At 35.8% G+C, this 15569-nt stretch overlaps 2 protein-coding genes across 3 annotated transcripts; both read left to right on the top strand.

Annotated features, from left to right (window-relative positions):
* Nucleotides 1–1328: 1328 nt before the first annotated feature.
* On the top strand, nt 1329–2027 carry LOC122139045 (E3 ubiquitin-protein ligase TRIM35-like). The gene is made up of 3 exons (XM_042734725.1): nt 1329–1525; nt 1610–1731; nt 1936–2027. The coding sequence occupies exons 1-3, from the start codon at nt 1476–1478 to the stop codon at nt 2010–2012; spliced, it is 249 nt and encodes an 82-aa protein (XP_042590659.1). The 5' UTR covers nt 1329–1475; the 3' UTR covers nt 2013–2027.
* A 1486-nt stretch (nt 2028–3513) lies between these two features.
* Nucleotides 3514–15418, top strand: LOC109093708 (kinesin light chain-like). Of its 2 annotated transcripts, none has more exons than XM_042734351.1 (16): nt 3514–4166; nt 4288–4383; nt 5669–5899; nt 5981–6003; nt 6084–6295; nt 6378–6591; nt 6833–6920; nt 10133–10234; nt 11031–11204; nt 11537–11636; nt 12109–12152; nt 12241–12308; nt 12655–12763; nt 13899–13999; nt 14435–14476; nt 14885–15418. In XM_042734351.1, exons 1-15 carry the CDS (start codon nt 3771–3773, stop codon nt 14439–14441), a joined length of 1965 nt encoding a protein of 654 aa, XP_042590285.1. In that variant the 5' UTR covers nt 3514–3770; the 3' UTR covers nt 14442–14476; nt 14885–15418. The 2 variants fall into 2 exon arrangements, with proteins under 2 accessions (XP_042590285.1, XP_042590275.1); XM_042734341.1 differs by having other exon boundaries at nt 12109–12161.
* The last annotated feature ends 151 nt before the right edge of the window (nt 15419–15569 follow it).

Raw genomic sequence — 15569 nt, 5'->3', positions numbered from 1 at the left:
CAAGACTATACATTATTCTCATTTGGACATTAGTTTTGTCGTCAGAGAAGGAAGGGTTTCATCAGAGTATGAATCAGTAGTTTTTTTTTTTTTTTTTTCTTCCCACAGTCACATTTGGCTGCTCACTGGGGTCTCAAAGAAATTAAAGCACAATTTCTGTAAATCTAGTGACATACAGTAGAGACATACATCTCAGCAGGCCTGGCACCACAAGGGGGCTTTACCCCCTCAAATTTGATTTGTGCCACCTCAACAGGGCCGGTTTACCCTAGAGCATGATTTTAACCAAGGAAACTCAGCGGGGTCCTGTCTGCAGGAGAAGATCCTCAAATGATCGTCCTCTGTGTAATCTAGTGTTAAATAAATTGTGTTATTTGCTTCTGAAGGAGAGAAATGAGAGTTGTTCATCAGGATCTGAGGAGCTCTGCAGTTTACACAGTGAAAAACAAACTCTTCTGTCTAGAACAAACAGCCGGTGTGTTTAGTGTGTGTTAACTCTCAAAAACACATCAATCACACATTTAAACCCATTACTGAAGTTGTTCCATCATATAAGGTAAGACAGCGTCTCTTGTTTCATGTAAACAATAGATAGTCATAAGTACAGACATTTCTTGCTGCCATTTTACTCAACTTTACAACATATACTGTGCTGTGAAAAAGTATTTGCCCCATACTGTTTCTATTTGTTTAGTCTATATCTCATACTAAATACTTTTAGATCTTAAAAATGAAGTACAACATTAGACAAAGGCAACTTGGGTAAACACAGATTACAGTTTTTCAGCAAAAATAAAAGCTGTCCTACATCTTTTGCTCATGTGAAAAACTAAATGGCCCTTTAGCAGTAATAACTGGAGATCAGTCTTTCACAGCGCTGCGGTGGGATTTTGGCCCACTCTTCTTCGCAGAACTTCTTTAGTTCAGCCACTGAACAGTTTTCAAGCATAAAACACCCTTTTTCACAGCATCTCCATTGAAATCAAGTCTAAAACAGAAGTGGACTTACTGAATGATCAGACAATCACCTTTTCTGGTAGAGAGCATAAAAAATTAAATTCCCTCGGTGTTGTCCTTTGTCTTTTGTGACTTAGCGGATGAGCCACTGCTGGAAAGATTTGCTACTGTGTTGAGTTGTTCCCATTTGGAGATAATGGCGCTTGCTTGTGCCTCTTTGGAGTACATGAGACTCCTTTGAAACCCTTCCAGGACTGATATATTTTGGTTACCTGCTTACTCTTAATTTCTGGACTTTCTTTAGTATGTAAGTGTATTACGGCCGTAACTCCTTTTAATTAACTAATGGTTACAAACTGTATTTTGTTTTTACTCAGGTTGCCTTTTTATGTTAGGTTTTAATTTTTCAATCCATATACTATGAGATAAACACAAAAACAGAAGAAATCAGGATGAATACAGACAAATTCTAGGAGGAACTCAATATATCATGGATTAACTGATTAACTGAATTGTTGATGATGAATTGTGTGTTTGTTCTGCAGGAGTTTACAGTCTCACTGGAAAGGTGAGTGATCTGCTGCTGTCTCTGCTCTCTCTCTCTGCTTCTGATCCAAAGACACTTCAGTTCTGATCCTGAATGTTCTTCCAGAGTCCAGATCTCATCACAGCCGGATCCACAGACTCCTTCTGGAGCTTTGATTCATGTGCCGCGTTACTTGGGCAACCTGCCCTTCAGAGTCTGGAAGAAGATGCAGGACATCATCCAGAACAGTGAGTCTGGAGAAGATCTGAGCTCTTGCACAAACACACACACACACACACACACACACACACACACACACACACACACACACACACACACACACACACACACACACACACACACACACACTGGAAATGATGCATGGGGGAATATTTACAGATTTTAGCATTATGTGTGAATAACCAAAGCAGCTGTTGATTGTGTCTCATCAGCTCCTGTGATTCTGGATCCAAACACGGCTCATCCACGTCTTCTCCTGTCTGATGATCTGAAATGTGAAATACAGTAAGAACCAACCTCTTCCTGATAATCCAGAGAGATTTGATGATTATTCCTGTGTTCTAGGTTCAGAGGATTTTAACTCAGGAACACACTGCTGGGATGTGGAGGTTAAAGATAAATATATATATATATATATATATATATATATATATATATATATATATATATATATATATATATATATATATATATATATATATATATATATATACAGTACAGACCAAAAGTTTGGAAACATTACTATTTTTTAATGTTTTTGAAAGAAGTCTCTTCTGCTCATCAAGCCTGCATTTATTTGATCAAAAATACAGAAAAAACAGTAATATTGTGAAATATTATTACAACTTAAAATAATTGTTTTTAAATTTATTATACTTAAAATTATCATTTATTTCTGTGATGCAAAGCTGAATTTTTAGGATCATTATCTGTAATATGATGATTCATTATCAAAGTTGGAAACAGTTCTGCTGCTTAATATTTTTTCAGAGCATGTGATACTTTTTTAGGGTACTTTGATGAATAAAAAGTAAAAAAAAAAAAAAAAAAGAAAGCTGTTTTTAAAATATAAATATTTTTTGTAATAACAATACACACTACTGGTCAGTAATTTTGGGGTCAGTAATTTTTTTTCTTTCTTTCTTTTTTTTTAAATAAAATCAATACTTTTATTCAGCAAGGATGTGTTAAATTGATAAAAAGTGATAGTAAAGAAAATATATTAATAGAATATATATTATTAGAATTTTTTTTTTTATTTTGAATAAATGCAATTCTTTTTTAACCTTTTATTCATCAAATATATTAGACAGCAGAACTGTTTCCAACACTCATAATAAATCAGAATATTAAAATGATTTCTAAATGATCATGTGATAGACTGGATGTTACATGTGACACTGAAGGCTGGAGTAATGATGCTGAAAATTCAGCTTTGCATCACAGGAATAAATTTTTTTTTTTTTTAAGTATATTCAGATAGAAAACTATTATTTTAAGTTGTAATAATATTTCACAATATTACTGTTTTTTCTGTATTTTTGATCAAATAAATGCAGGCTTGATGAGCAGAAGAGACTTCTTTCAAAAACATTAAAAACAGTAATGTTTCCAAACTTTTGACCTGTACTGTGTATATATATATATATATATATATTTCTAGTCTGGAATTAAAACCCTCATATAGTTGGTACAGCATCAGATCAGAGCTCAGTTTATCCTGTGATGCCATCACTTTAGATGGTTTCTGTCGGGACTCTTGACACTTGGGTTGAAGCTCTTTTTAGAAACTTCTGGCAAGGTGGATGGTTGAACTCTTTATTCTGAGTACAAAAATAGAGATTTTCAAATATAAGTATAAAGATATGTCATGTGTGTACTGAAGTATTTTAAAATCAGATGTCTGATGACAAATCTTTAATATTTTAAGTCACTATCAGGGTCATATAAGGCAGACAAAGAGTTAACAAACATGAGACCAAAACAGAGTGAAGCAGAAACTCCACCCTCTTACAGCACTTACCAGGAAGTGACTGTCTTAATATTTCTCCTTTCTGTCATCCTGACTGTCGACAAAAGCATAAAGGAATTAGTGATCAGTAAAAAAAATAAAAAATAAAAAAAGAGAAATACTTCAAGAAGGATTTTTGAAAAGTTTGTTTCTAAACAGACAGCAGATCTTTGTGGTTCTCCTTGTTTGTCATTTTTGCAACATCAGTCAGGAAGTGAAAGTAAAGTTTAGATCGCTGGAGCTCAAAGAGTGAAAATGGATTCACTATCTGCAGATGATTTTTCTTGTCCTGTATGCTGTGAAATCTTCAAAGATCCTGTTCTTTTGTCATGTAGTCACAGTTTCTGTAAAGAGTGTCTCCAACAGTTCTGGAGAACCAAGGAAACCCAGGAGTGTCCTGTCTGCAGGAGAAGATCCTCAAGAGATGATCCTCCATGTAATCGTGTTTTAAAAAACCTGTGTGAGTCTCTCCTGAAAGAGAGAAAAGAGAAGGGTTCATCAGAGTCTGAGGAGATCTGCAGCTTACACAGTGAGAAACTCAAGCTCTTCTGTCTGGAGGACAAACAGCCGGCGTGTTTAGTGTGCTTTACTTCACAACAACATGACAATCATAAAGTCAGACCCATCAGTGAAGTTGTGTCATCATATAAGGTGAGTCAGATTTATTTATGAGGATTAAAGTTAAACTTCTCAGTACCATTTGCTCATATATATTGCATGGACATATTACATAAGTCTCCAGTGTTATATTGATTTTCAATTTAAATTCCAGGAGGAGCTCAATACAGAACTGACGTCTTTACAAGAGAAACTTAAACATGGAGAAACAATGAAAGGACAGTTTGAAGAAACAGTTCAACACATCAAGGTAAGCACTGATTCTTGACATTTCCAAATTTGACCTTTTTTGACTGGAAGACAGAAACGTTGAATGCACATATTTTAATTAAAATATAATAATTAGACGTTTTCATTACATAGTTAGATCATGTAATTTACACCATAGTTTACTCGATAACACTTTACAGTACAGTTCCATTAGTTAATGTTGGTTAATGTATTAACTAACATGAGCATGCAATGAACAATATATGTATTACAGTATTTATTAATCATTGTTAATGTTAAAGAAAATACAGTCGTTCATTGTTAGTTCATGTTAATTCACAGTACATTAACTAATGTTAACAAACACAACTTTTGATTTTAATAATGCATTAGTAAATGTTGAAATTAACATCAGCTAAGATTAATAAATGCTGTAGAAATATTGTTCATGCTTAGTTCATGTTAACTAAAGCAGTTAATTAATGTTAACTAATAAACCTTATTGTAAAGTGTTACCGTTTACTCAAAATATATGGAATGAAATTTTAGAAATATACCTTTAAAATGTATTATTCTTCTATTATGGGAAACAGATGAAAGATATTGATGACTGTTGACAAATGATTTAAGGGCGACAGCAACCATTATAACAGAATTGTTATGTCTTCTCACTTTTTCAAATTACTTAATTCAGATAAGATGTTTAAAGTAATGTTGCTAATTTGGTGAAAATATCTCATCTTACCCCAAGGGTCTAATTTGATCTTTTCACTTAAAAACAGGAAAACTATAACTTTTACTCCACAAAATGCTGATGTATCCACAGATCCCTCATTAACAAATTCATGTAAAAACCTTTAATTTTCAACATAATACAGTGTCATAGATGCCATAGATCACTTTCCAGAGACACAAAACTGGATCAATTCATCTCAAAACAGCTTTGGATGACTAAATCTCACAAATCTCACAAAGAGTGAGGCCATTCATTAAAAGTGCTGAGATGAGATTTTGTGCCATATATGGTCAAGAGAAAAAAATAAGGTGAGGGGTCAACTTTCCCCAGGGTGATATCTTAACAGATCAAAGATAAAGGGTAAAATGTCTTTATCTAACCTTTATCAAGTAGTGATATATATTTGTATATATGCACCCTGCTGTGTACAATGTTTATTTGTACCTACAGACACTGAACATCTGCTGCTACAGTGTTAGTAAAGTTAAAGTTGTGGTTAACTAACCAACATTTAGCCACTCACTCTTCATTCTGCTCCAGAATAGATTCCGTCTTTTAGATGCTTGAAGTGAATGTGGTTTGATTTCAGTCTCAAGCTGATCACACAGAGCATCAGATTAAACAGCAGTTTGAGAAGCTTCATCAGTTTCTCAGAGATGAAGAAGAAGCTACAATCACTGCACTGAGGGAGGAAGAGGAGCAGAAGAAGAAGATGATGGAGGAGAAGCTGGAGGAGATCAACACACACATCTCAGCTCTTTCACACACAATCAAAGACACGGAGGAGATGATGAAAGACAGTGACATCTGCTTTCTGAAGGTCTGATTTCAGATCATTGATTGATTGAATGATTGATTGATTGATTAGTTGTTGAGGATGAACTGTGTGTTTGTTCTGCAGAAGTTTCCAAACTCAATGGAAAGGTGAGTGATCTGCTGCTATCTCTGCTCTCTCTGCTTCTGATCCAAAGTCACTGCAGTTCTGATCCTGAATGTTCTTCCAGAGTCCAGATCTCATCACAGCCGGATCCACAGATGCCTTCTGGAGCTTTGATTCATGTGCCGCGTTACTTGTGCAACCTGCCCTTCAGAGTCTGGAAGAAGATGCAGGACATCGTCCAGAACAGTGAGTCTGGAGAAGATTTGTCTGTCCAGGACCCACTGAATGATCTCCTTCCCAATGATGAGAAGGAGCACATTCATACAATTAAAGGAAGTATGTGAATGTCACCCTCAGATGTGCGATGCTGTGTCAATCCTGTCACACTAACACTGCCTCTGACCTTTGACCTCTGCAGTGCAGCACCAAGACCAAGCTGGTCAGCAGGGCAGCTATGAGATTAGCGCCCACTGCAGAACCCTTGATAATCTGGTGAAAGAGTATGCAGTTCAGGGCCGGTACGAGGTGGCCATGCCGCTCTGCAGAAAGGCTCTGGAAGACCTGGAGAAAGCCTATGGACACGACCATCCAGACGTGGCCACCATGCTCAACATCCTGGCACTCATGTACAGGTGAGAGAAAGTCCTGCTTCACTGGGTGAGAATGAGGAGCATGTGTTTGTCATGATATGGAGAAATGTAACTTCACATTTTGGATTGACGATGTCTGTTGAATCAGCGGACTGGATTTTAGACTGCTGGATTTTAACATTTGGCTTAAAGTAGCTTTTCCACTCAGAATTAAGAAACAGCAGAATCAATGACATCATGCATCTGAGTCATAGGATGAAATATCTCTTTTTGTTTGTTTCAGGGATCAGCGAAAATATAAAGAAGCTGATCGCTTGCTGAATGATGCTCTCTCAATCAGAGAAAAGACACTTGGGAAAGACCATCCTGCTGTAAGTGAAATAAATGTTGATTTGAGCAACTGATGGAAAGTTATTTAACATCTTTTATGTGTAGAAAATGGCAGCAAAATAGATGCTAGAAAATACATTTTTTATTAGATATTAGATAGAATCTAGCACAGCTCAAAAGTGTTTCATTACCATTATATGCATTTATTAAATACAAAAGCAAAGGCTGGTGAAAGGATGCAAGTTCTTTCAAAAGCATAATAATAATAATAATAATAATAATGCATTTTATTTCATGGCGCCTTTCAGAACACCCAAGGTCACCTTACAAGCAATATACAGGTCATTGCATAAGACAAAACAAACAAACAGCATATACATATAAAGTGCATTTAAGTCTCAATAAAACATGTTATTAAAAAGCCTGTATAAAAAGATATGTCTTAAGGCGCGTTTTAAAAGTCAACAAGCACTCGCTGTTGTGAACATCGAGGGGAAGAGAGTTCCATAAGCGGGGGGCAACATAACTAAAAGATCTGGCACCCATAGTAGTAAGTCGAATCCAAGGTACCACAAGAGAAATTGAAGATGAAGATCTAAATGCACGTGAAGGAGTGTAAACCTGGAGAAGTTGAGTAAGGTATTGTGGTGCAAGATTATGAAGTGCCTTATAAGTGAGTAGCAAGATTTTGAATTCAACTCTATATTTTACTGGAAGCCAGTGCAATTGCTGGAGAACCAGAGAAATGTGATCAGTATAAGTTGTTCTAGAGAGAACAGGAGCTGCAGAATTCTGAACCAATTGAAGCTTATGCAGCAATTTGGAGGGAATACCTGTGAGAAGAGCATTGCAGTAGTCGATACGTGAGGTGACTAGTGCATGAATGAGAACTGCAGTATTATTATTTGAAAGAAATGGACGGAGATGATTAATATTTCGCAAATGGAAGTATGCAATCCGTGTGATATTATTAATCTGAGCTTAAAAAGATAGTGTGCTATCCATGATGACACCCAAACTTTTAACCTGAGAGGAAGGACAGATTGCAGTACTGTCAATGTGTAAAGAGAAACAATTAGATTTAGACACAACAGATCTAGTGCCAACAATCAGAGCCTCAGTTTTATTGCCATTTACCTTCAAGAAGTTCGCTGAAAGCCAGTCTTTAATTTCAGCTAAACTTGACAAAGATGGTGGAGGAAAAGAACCGGTGGGTTTGGTAGACAGGTAAAGTTGGGTGTCATCCTCATAACAACAAAAAAAAATAACACAATACCTCATCAAAAAAACACAAAAAATAAACATATATATATATATATATATATATATATATATATATATATATATAATGAAAAGAAGCAGGCCCAAAACAGAACCCTGGGGAACACCAGTGGTGACTGTAGATATTCTTGAACTAAAACCTTTTAAATGAATACACTGACTGCGTCCAGATAGATATGACCTAAACCAAGACAGAGCAGTGCCAGTAATACCAATGGAAACTAATCTGTCAAGAAGTATGTTATGTGAGACAGTATCAAAGGCAGCGCTCAAGTCAAGAAGGACAAGTATAGTTAAAAGCCCAGAGTCAGCTGCCAACAGTAGATCATTGGTTATTCTTACAAGAGCAGTCTCAGTGCTGTGGTGGGGACGAAAACCAGATTGGAATTGTTCATACAAGTTATTATTGGACAGATGTTCATGAATTTGAATTGCAATACACTTTTCAACTTCCTTAGAGATAAATGGTAAATTTGAAATTGGACGAAAATTTTCAAAATCAAATGGATCACCCCCTGGTTTCTTAAGTATGGGTGTAATAATAGCAGATTTAAGAGATGGAGATACAAAACCAGAACCAAGTGAAGCATGAACAATTTTAGTAATCAATGGCAAAAGGGCTGGTAAACAAGCTTTTACTAAAGGAGTTGGTAGAGGGTCTAACTGACAAGTCGAAGATTTAGATTTACCTATCAGACCCACTATCTCTGAAATAGTTGGTAGTGTAAAGTTAGAGAAAACAGATTGGGGAGGTGTGTGAGTGATAGACTGACAAGAGTCATTGTGAAGAGTACCAGTAAGTAATTGCCGATGTACATTTTCAACCTTAGATGTAAAAAAAGTCAAAAAGTGATCACATAAGTCAGTGGAATACATAGCAGATGGCAAAGAATCAGGTGGTTTCGGAATATTGTTTACCACCAAGAAAAGAGACCTAGAGTTCCCATTGCTAACTCCAATTACGTTGGAGTAGTAATCGGATTTAGCTTTAGTCAGTGCATTTTTATAATTTTGAATATTTTCAGCATACATTTCTTTATGAACAGTAAGGCCAGACCTGACGTACAGCCGCTCTAACCTACGGCCTTTAGTTTTAAGTTCACGCAGTTCAGGTGTAAACCAAGGAGCTGAATGTACAAATGAGACAGTTCAAGTTTTCACAGGTGCGAATTCATCTAAAATCATGTTCAGTCCATCATCGTAATATTTTACCAGTTCATCAACAGTAGTGAAATCAGATTTACTGGAAAAGATGGCAAGTTCATCAGCAAAAGTAGGCAAATCAATGTTCTTAATATTCCGAAATGTAATCTGGCGACACAGGTTTACCTTAAAAATTGCCAGTTTGGCACAAAATGACACCAGAAAGTGATCTGATATGGACAGATCAGAAACAGTACAATTAAAAGGTGTTATACCAGAGCAGCAAACAAGATCAAGAGTATGTCCCTTAGTATGAGTGGGGAGTGTGTTAAATTGTTGTATACCAAAGCAATCCAAACATGATAAAAATTCGCTTGTAAATGCATTACTGACATTATCTGTATGAATGTTAAAATCACCCAGAAGGATAACATTTGAAGATATGGAACATAGATAAGTCAAGAGTTCAGATAATTCAGTTAAAAAGGCATTATTGCTCTTGGGAGGGCGGTAGATAGTTATGAGGATGGTTGGAATCGCACCATTGATTTTTATGGCAATTGACTCAAAAGAAGAATATGTAGACAAAGTTAACTGAGCTACTTTCAATTTCTTTTTATAAAGTATTGCTAGCCCCCCTCCCCTTCCCGTATCACAAGCATCTCAGATGTCTCAGTGGTTAATGAATTTGGAGCATTAGGTGAATGTTAATTATGAATTATTGAACACTAAAATACAAACCTCAAATGATCAGCTGGATTTGCTCATGTACCATAAAGGTGAAATGTCATACTGTATCTCATCAAGATGTTGTGTCATTGTGTTTCAGGTGGAAGCTACTCTCAATAATCTGGCTGTGCTGTACAGGAAACGAGACCAGTATAAGGAGGCTGAGCCATTGTGTAGACGAGCGCTAGAGATCCGAGAGAAGGTCAGTGAATGTCCTGTTGTCGCATCATCCCTCCTCAAACCTCAGCAGTTTCATCCACACATGAACGTCGAGCTTTCAGTATTCATGATAAATGTCACACTTAACACCAACAGAACCAAGAAACACCAGACTTAGCTTCTTTACGCCAATTGTTCATTAATGTTAATAAGCACAGAAAGACCTGTTATTTCATTTAATGACTTTTAATAGCACTGCAATTTTAATAGCAATATCAGTGTTAAAAATGCATCAGCACGTACTGAGCAGTGTGTTGTGGACCAGGTGTGATGGGATACTTGTGATGGCAAGTTCACTTTTTAGTCCCAGTCCGCCCCTGCACTTTAGGGGCGAATATGTCCCCAGAAGAGAGCTAAATATGACAAAACCTTCATCTTGAGGACTAGATAATATACTATATTAAATTCTGCATGTCAGTTTTACTTTAGTACCATAATTGTTCTTTGTTATTTATAACTAAACTCTGTCTTGTTGAGCCAGACAGACCTACAAAAAATAAATACATATATACAAATTATAATGAAACATAAATAAAAAAAATTAAAATGTAATAAAATGGCATAAGTACTAAAAATGATTAGGGTCTTGACATAGAGCAAGAATACTGATTTAAGTGTGAAATATTTTAACGTCTAATAAAAGAGAGCGTTGAATGATGCATGAAACACAAAAGTAGAAAATCAGCAAACAGTTATAAAGTTTAGAGTCATTAAACACACACCACATGAATGAAGGGACATGATTGACTTGTCTGTTTCTCTGTCTGTCTGTCTTTCAGTTGTTGGGGAAAGATCATCCCGATGTGGCGAAGCAGTTGAATAATCTGGCCCTGGATTGTCAGAATCAGGACAAGTATGAGGAGGTGGAGTGTTATTACCGCAGAGCACTGAAGATCTATGAATGCAAACTCGGCCCAGATGACCCCAATGTGCCCAAAACCAAGAACAACCTGGTTAGTTTGTCAAACCGCTGATCTGCTGGAAAACAATGTGAGATTCTATAGACCATATTAGACCATGTTAAAGAAAACTACAGATGTGTCACTGAGGAAATGAATATATGAATATATCCACTAAAACTTGTGTTGTTTCTGTGGAGATGAAGTGACTCTAAGTTGTGGGTTCTTGACCTCAAGGCAGTGTAGTTTTATATTTGTTTTCTTATCAGACATTGGTTGTTCTCCACCCATTTGGATCCATACCTGTTAAATCCTCAGCCATGCTCACATTCACTCCATTCACACTCCATGTATGAAGCAGTGAAATATTCCTTGTCTCTTTGCAGGCATCCTGCCTTCTCAAACAAGGCAAATATAAAGAAGCTGAGGTTCTTTACAAAGAGATTCTGACCAGTGCTCATGAGAAGGAGTTTGGATTGGTGGATGGTGAGCTGTCAATTATTATTTTTATTTTTATTTATTTTTTTTATTTTTTTCGTTTTTTGATAGAACAGGTCGAGTACAAATAGGGGTGCAGCCCACACAATGTTGAGATGGTGTGTTCAGACAGATCTGAAATGGATGCTGCTGTAGCTTTTATATAAAACAAACATCTTATTTGTTATAAAGTCTGTAATAAGACATAAAAATGCAACTGTGTTTTTTTTTCTTCTCTTTAAATTTACTTTACTTTGCATACAGTATTAATCAGACTTTAGAAGATCAATGTTAATTTTTGACATATTTGGCTGTTTGTACTCTACCTGTTCTATTTAGACATAATGACTGCAAACATTATGAGATGACATATTTGGCTTGTCACATTCCTTTTGAAATCTGGTCCAATCATGAGGCAGTATTAGAGAGCCTACTGTCCCACAGCATGATAAGTAATGATGTTACTTGTGTGTGTTTGCAGCTGAAAACAAACCCATCTGGATGCACGCTGAGAAAAGAGAGGAAGTGAGCAAGGTGTGTGTTGTGGATGAAACGAGTGTTTGTGTTTCTGCCCATCTGTTGTCACTCAAACTATCTGTCTGCTGATATTCAGGGGGAACTCAGTGACAACGCACTGTACGAAAAACACGGAGGCGGGTACAAAGCCAGTAAAGTCGACAGGTAAGCTGCAGGAAAACATTATGTTCTTAAAGCTGCCTGTATTTGATTCTTAGTAAGTTCTTGGTGCCATAAATCAGACAGACACATATTAATGATCACAAACCACCTGGTGGAATATTGTCACATAGTCCTCACATCGTCAAACAGTATTTTTAACCAGACACAGAGTACATGAAGAAGTTGAATGTGTCGAAATGCCTCAACATCACAAAATCAAAAGAAATAAATCAAGAATTAAGCCTATTAAATTTTGTTCCACTCTGAGATTTGTTTGATTTTTTTATTATTATTAGTTTTTCTCTTGGTTGTGTATCCTTCCTCACTGGATGTGTTGTTTTGTCTGCAGTCTGATCATGAATACGACACTGAGGAATCTAGCCGCTCTGTACCGCAGACAGGGCAAGATGAAGGCAGCAGACATGCTGGAGGAATGTGCCACAAGATACCACAAACAGGTACAGAACACACTTCACTTGTCATTTGTCATTTGTCTCATGTTTTTCCTCCTGCTTATTATTTGAAGAAATGCTTGCACCTCATAAGTGATCTGTAAGCCCAACCTCATTCAGTGCACCATCAATAAAACTTTTTTTTGTATGTGTTTTGATGATCATTTGTGTTTTTTCACTTGTCAGAATCAGAATTTTTTACTAATATTTGTTATCCTAGTATTCTGCTGTGGAATTGGGAATTGTTAAATTTCTCTAAATGTCTCTAAAATGTAGATGTCATAGCAACAATATTTACAGAAAATATATATTTGATATATCGCTATCTTTAAATAAATCACTCATATAAAGTTTTGCTCATGTGGCCCACTCATAATCGTGTTAAATTATCGTGATTACAATATTGACCAAAATAACCGTGATTATGATTTTTTCCATAACCGAGCAGCCCTACCCAAAAAAAGTATCATCATTTACTCACTCAAAAGTTGTCCTAAACCTGTATGAATTTCCTTCTACTGTTGAGCACAAAAGAAGATATTTTGAAGAATGTTGGAAACCAGACAGTTAATGGACACCACCTCCATAGTATAGAAAACGAAAATGCTATGGAAGACAGTGGGAACCAGAAACTGTTTGGTTTCCGACATTCTTAAAAACATCTCCTTTTGTGCTCAACAGAAGAAGAAGAAATCATACAGGTTTGGAACAATGTAAGAGTGAGTAAATGATCATAACATTTTGGGGTAAACTTTTAGATTTTAGTTCTCATTATTTCTATTAAATTCACGAAAAGTATCTTTATTAAAAATCATCAGGCTTGATGAAAAGCCTTAAAGGTGTGTTACAGAATCTGATGGGTCAAGCAAGCAGCATGAAAGATTTCTGTGCTTGTTTCTGACAGCTGCTTTGTGAGGCTCATGTTTGTCGCTGAGTAGCAGAAAAGCTGATCTGAGTTGTATAAAGCAAACACAACATACTGTGTGAGAATAAGATGAAGGCTTGTATAGATTAATTTTAATGCAATACACTCAAGCTACTACGTTGTGAATACTGTAGGCCAAACTAAAGTGTGTTTAATTGTGTCACTTTTAAATGTGAGTGTGTGGGATGTGTATTGAGTCTGTGTGTGTTTGTGCAGGATGGCAGCGGAGAATTGAATCACAGCAACTTATTAGCGCAGCTCAGAATACTGATGAAGAAACAACAGGAACGCAAACCCCCACAGATGCACAAACCCAAGTACAAGCACATACAACATACAAACACACGATGTAATGCACAGTGTAGAACATTGTGGCCAAAACTTAACCCTTATAATTGTTACAGCAAATCCTGATCTAGTGTAATGGGACAGAATCTAACCGGGGCTACCTGTAAAACACCTTAAGCAACTGACAAAATGTAATGTCGCTGCTGGTTAGGACAGATCCATGTTAAATAGTTTTTGCTTTCTAATGTTTTATAACATTATTTCTTTTGGGCTGCATTGTCATCTCTTAGTGTAATTAGTCAATCTCAGCTTGTGATAATGGCAAATGCTTCATTACAATGACTATAGTCTCACCCAATCCTTAAAAGAAAACATTTAGTAAAACATAAATATTTTATTAGCCATTATTTCTCTGTTTTCATTTTTATTTTAGTTGTCATTTTCATTGTATTTTTCTTCTCTAGAAAATGAAAGCATGACACCTCGCTGAACAAGACCAGTGACAGGTAACTAATACACAATCTCAGCTCTACTGTAAAAGATGTAAACTTACTCTAAATGATTATAAAATCACTGTAATGCACTGCCCCATGTGGCTTATTGTTTTTTCATGAGTAAACAAATCAGTTCATTCAACCTATTTACTGTTTAAGTTATTATATTGTAATGAAAAATTATGAAGACAAACATTTATTTCCGTAGAATAACATCATTGATGAATCTGTCATACTCAGACTAGCAAGATGAATTAAGACAGTGAATAGATTGTAATTGTATTAATGTTGACTTTAACTCTCTCAAAATTCTGATCGATTCATCTTTCAGATAATGGTCCATTGTTTCCTCTCACACTTTCAGCTCACATTCGTTTGTTGTTTTGTGTCTCTCTCTTTATGTTTTTTTCTTATATTCAGAGTCTGAGCAGCTGACGTCTGAAAGACAGTCGAGATTTGAGCTCCAGTAATGTGGATCTGTACAATAGCAGTTAAAATCTGTCCACACTAAACTGCTCCACTCTTAACCAACCAGAACCTTCATATGAGACTTATAAACTTAAAAAAAAATTCAGCACCATGTTAGATTTTACTTTAAGCTTTTAGCCATGCTGGTGTTGCAGTTGCTATGCTGTTTTCAGGGAGATTTATTATTATTATTTTTTTTTACATGCATACAGTACATGGCATAGTTCAAATCTATGGTGTCTTCTGTTTCAGCATGCACTCTTTGAGTATTTCCATTTGCAAAGAAGTCTTACTTTATACAGGCTGATGCTTCTTTGTATTAGTTGGCTGAGTAATTATGTAATTAGAAATTGTAAAAGACCCCAACAGTCACACTTCTAATGCAGATCAAACTACATGCATGATCAAATCAATCAGTTGCTTTAAAAACTTTATTAGCATAGCAAATTTGACACTCACCAATAAAGCACAGTAAAACACTCACAAATAAAGTGTCTTAAGACTTTTTATTATCATTATTTGTGTTTTCCCATTGTCCTTTACTGTCTTATCTGAGGTTTTCTAGCATTATATTTGAGAGAATGTCAATGCAAGTTAATTTTGAATGCATTTTGTTCAAATTTAATGTGAAGAAATA

The sequence above is a fragment of the Cyprinus carpio genome, chromosome A3 (genome assembly GCF_018340385.1).
Source record: "Cyprinus carpio isolate SPL01 chromosome A3, ASM1834038v1, whole genome shotgun sequence".
Taxonomy (NCBI): domain Eukaryota; kingdom Metazoa; phylum Chordata; class Actinopteri; order Cypriniformes; family Cyprinidae; genus Cyprinus; species Cyprinus carpio.
The sequence above is the reverse complement of the archived record's forward strand: the minus strand, read 5'-3'. Positions and strand labels throughout refer to the sequence as shown.

What these genes read in the sequence shown, in the direction of transcription:
- LOC122139045 (XM_042734725.1), top strand. Translation starts at nt 1,476, where the DNA reads ATGATGAATTGTGTGTTTGTTCTGCAGGAGTTTACAGTCTCACTGGAA. An exon ending in TTTACAGTCTCACTGGAAAG is followed by an intron (nt 1,526 to 1,609) that starts GTGAGTGATCTG and finishes ATGTTCTTCCAG; the next exon opens with AGTCCAGATCTCATCACAGC. An exon ending in GCAGGACATCATCCAGAACA is followed by an intron (nt 1,732 to 1,935) that starts GTGAGTCTGGAG and finishes GTGTCTCATCAG; the next exon opens with CTCCTGTGATTCTGGATCCA.
- LOC109093708 (XM_042734341.1), top strand. Translation starts at nt 3,771, where the DNA reads ATGGATTCACTATCTGCAGATGATTTTTCTTGTCCTGTATGCTGTGAA. An exon ending in GTGACATCTGCTTTCTGAAG is followed by an intron (nt 5,900 to 5,980) that starts GTCTGATTTCAG and finishes TTTGTTCTGCAG; the next exon opens with AAGTTTCCAAACTCAATGGA. An exon ending in GGAGTTTGGATTGGTGGATG is followed by an intron (nt 11,637 to 12,108) that starts GTGAGCTGTCAA and finishes GTGTGTTTGCAG; the next exon opens with CTGAAAACAAACCCATCTGG.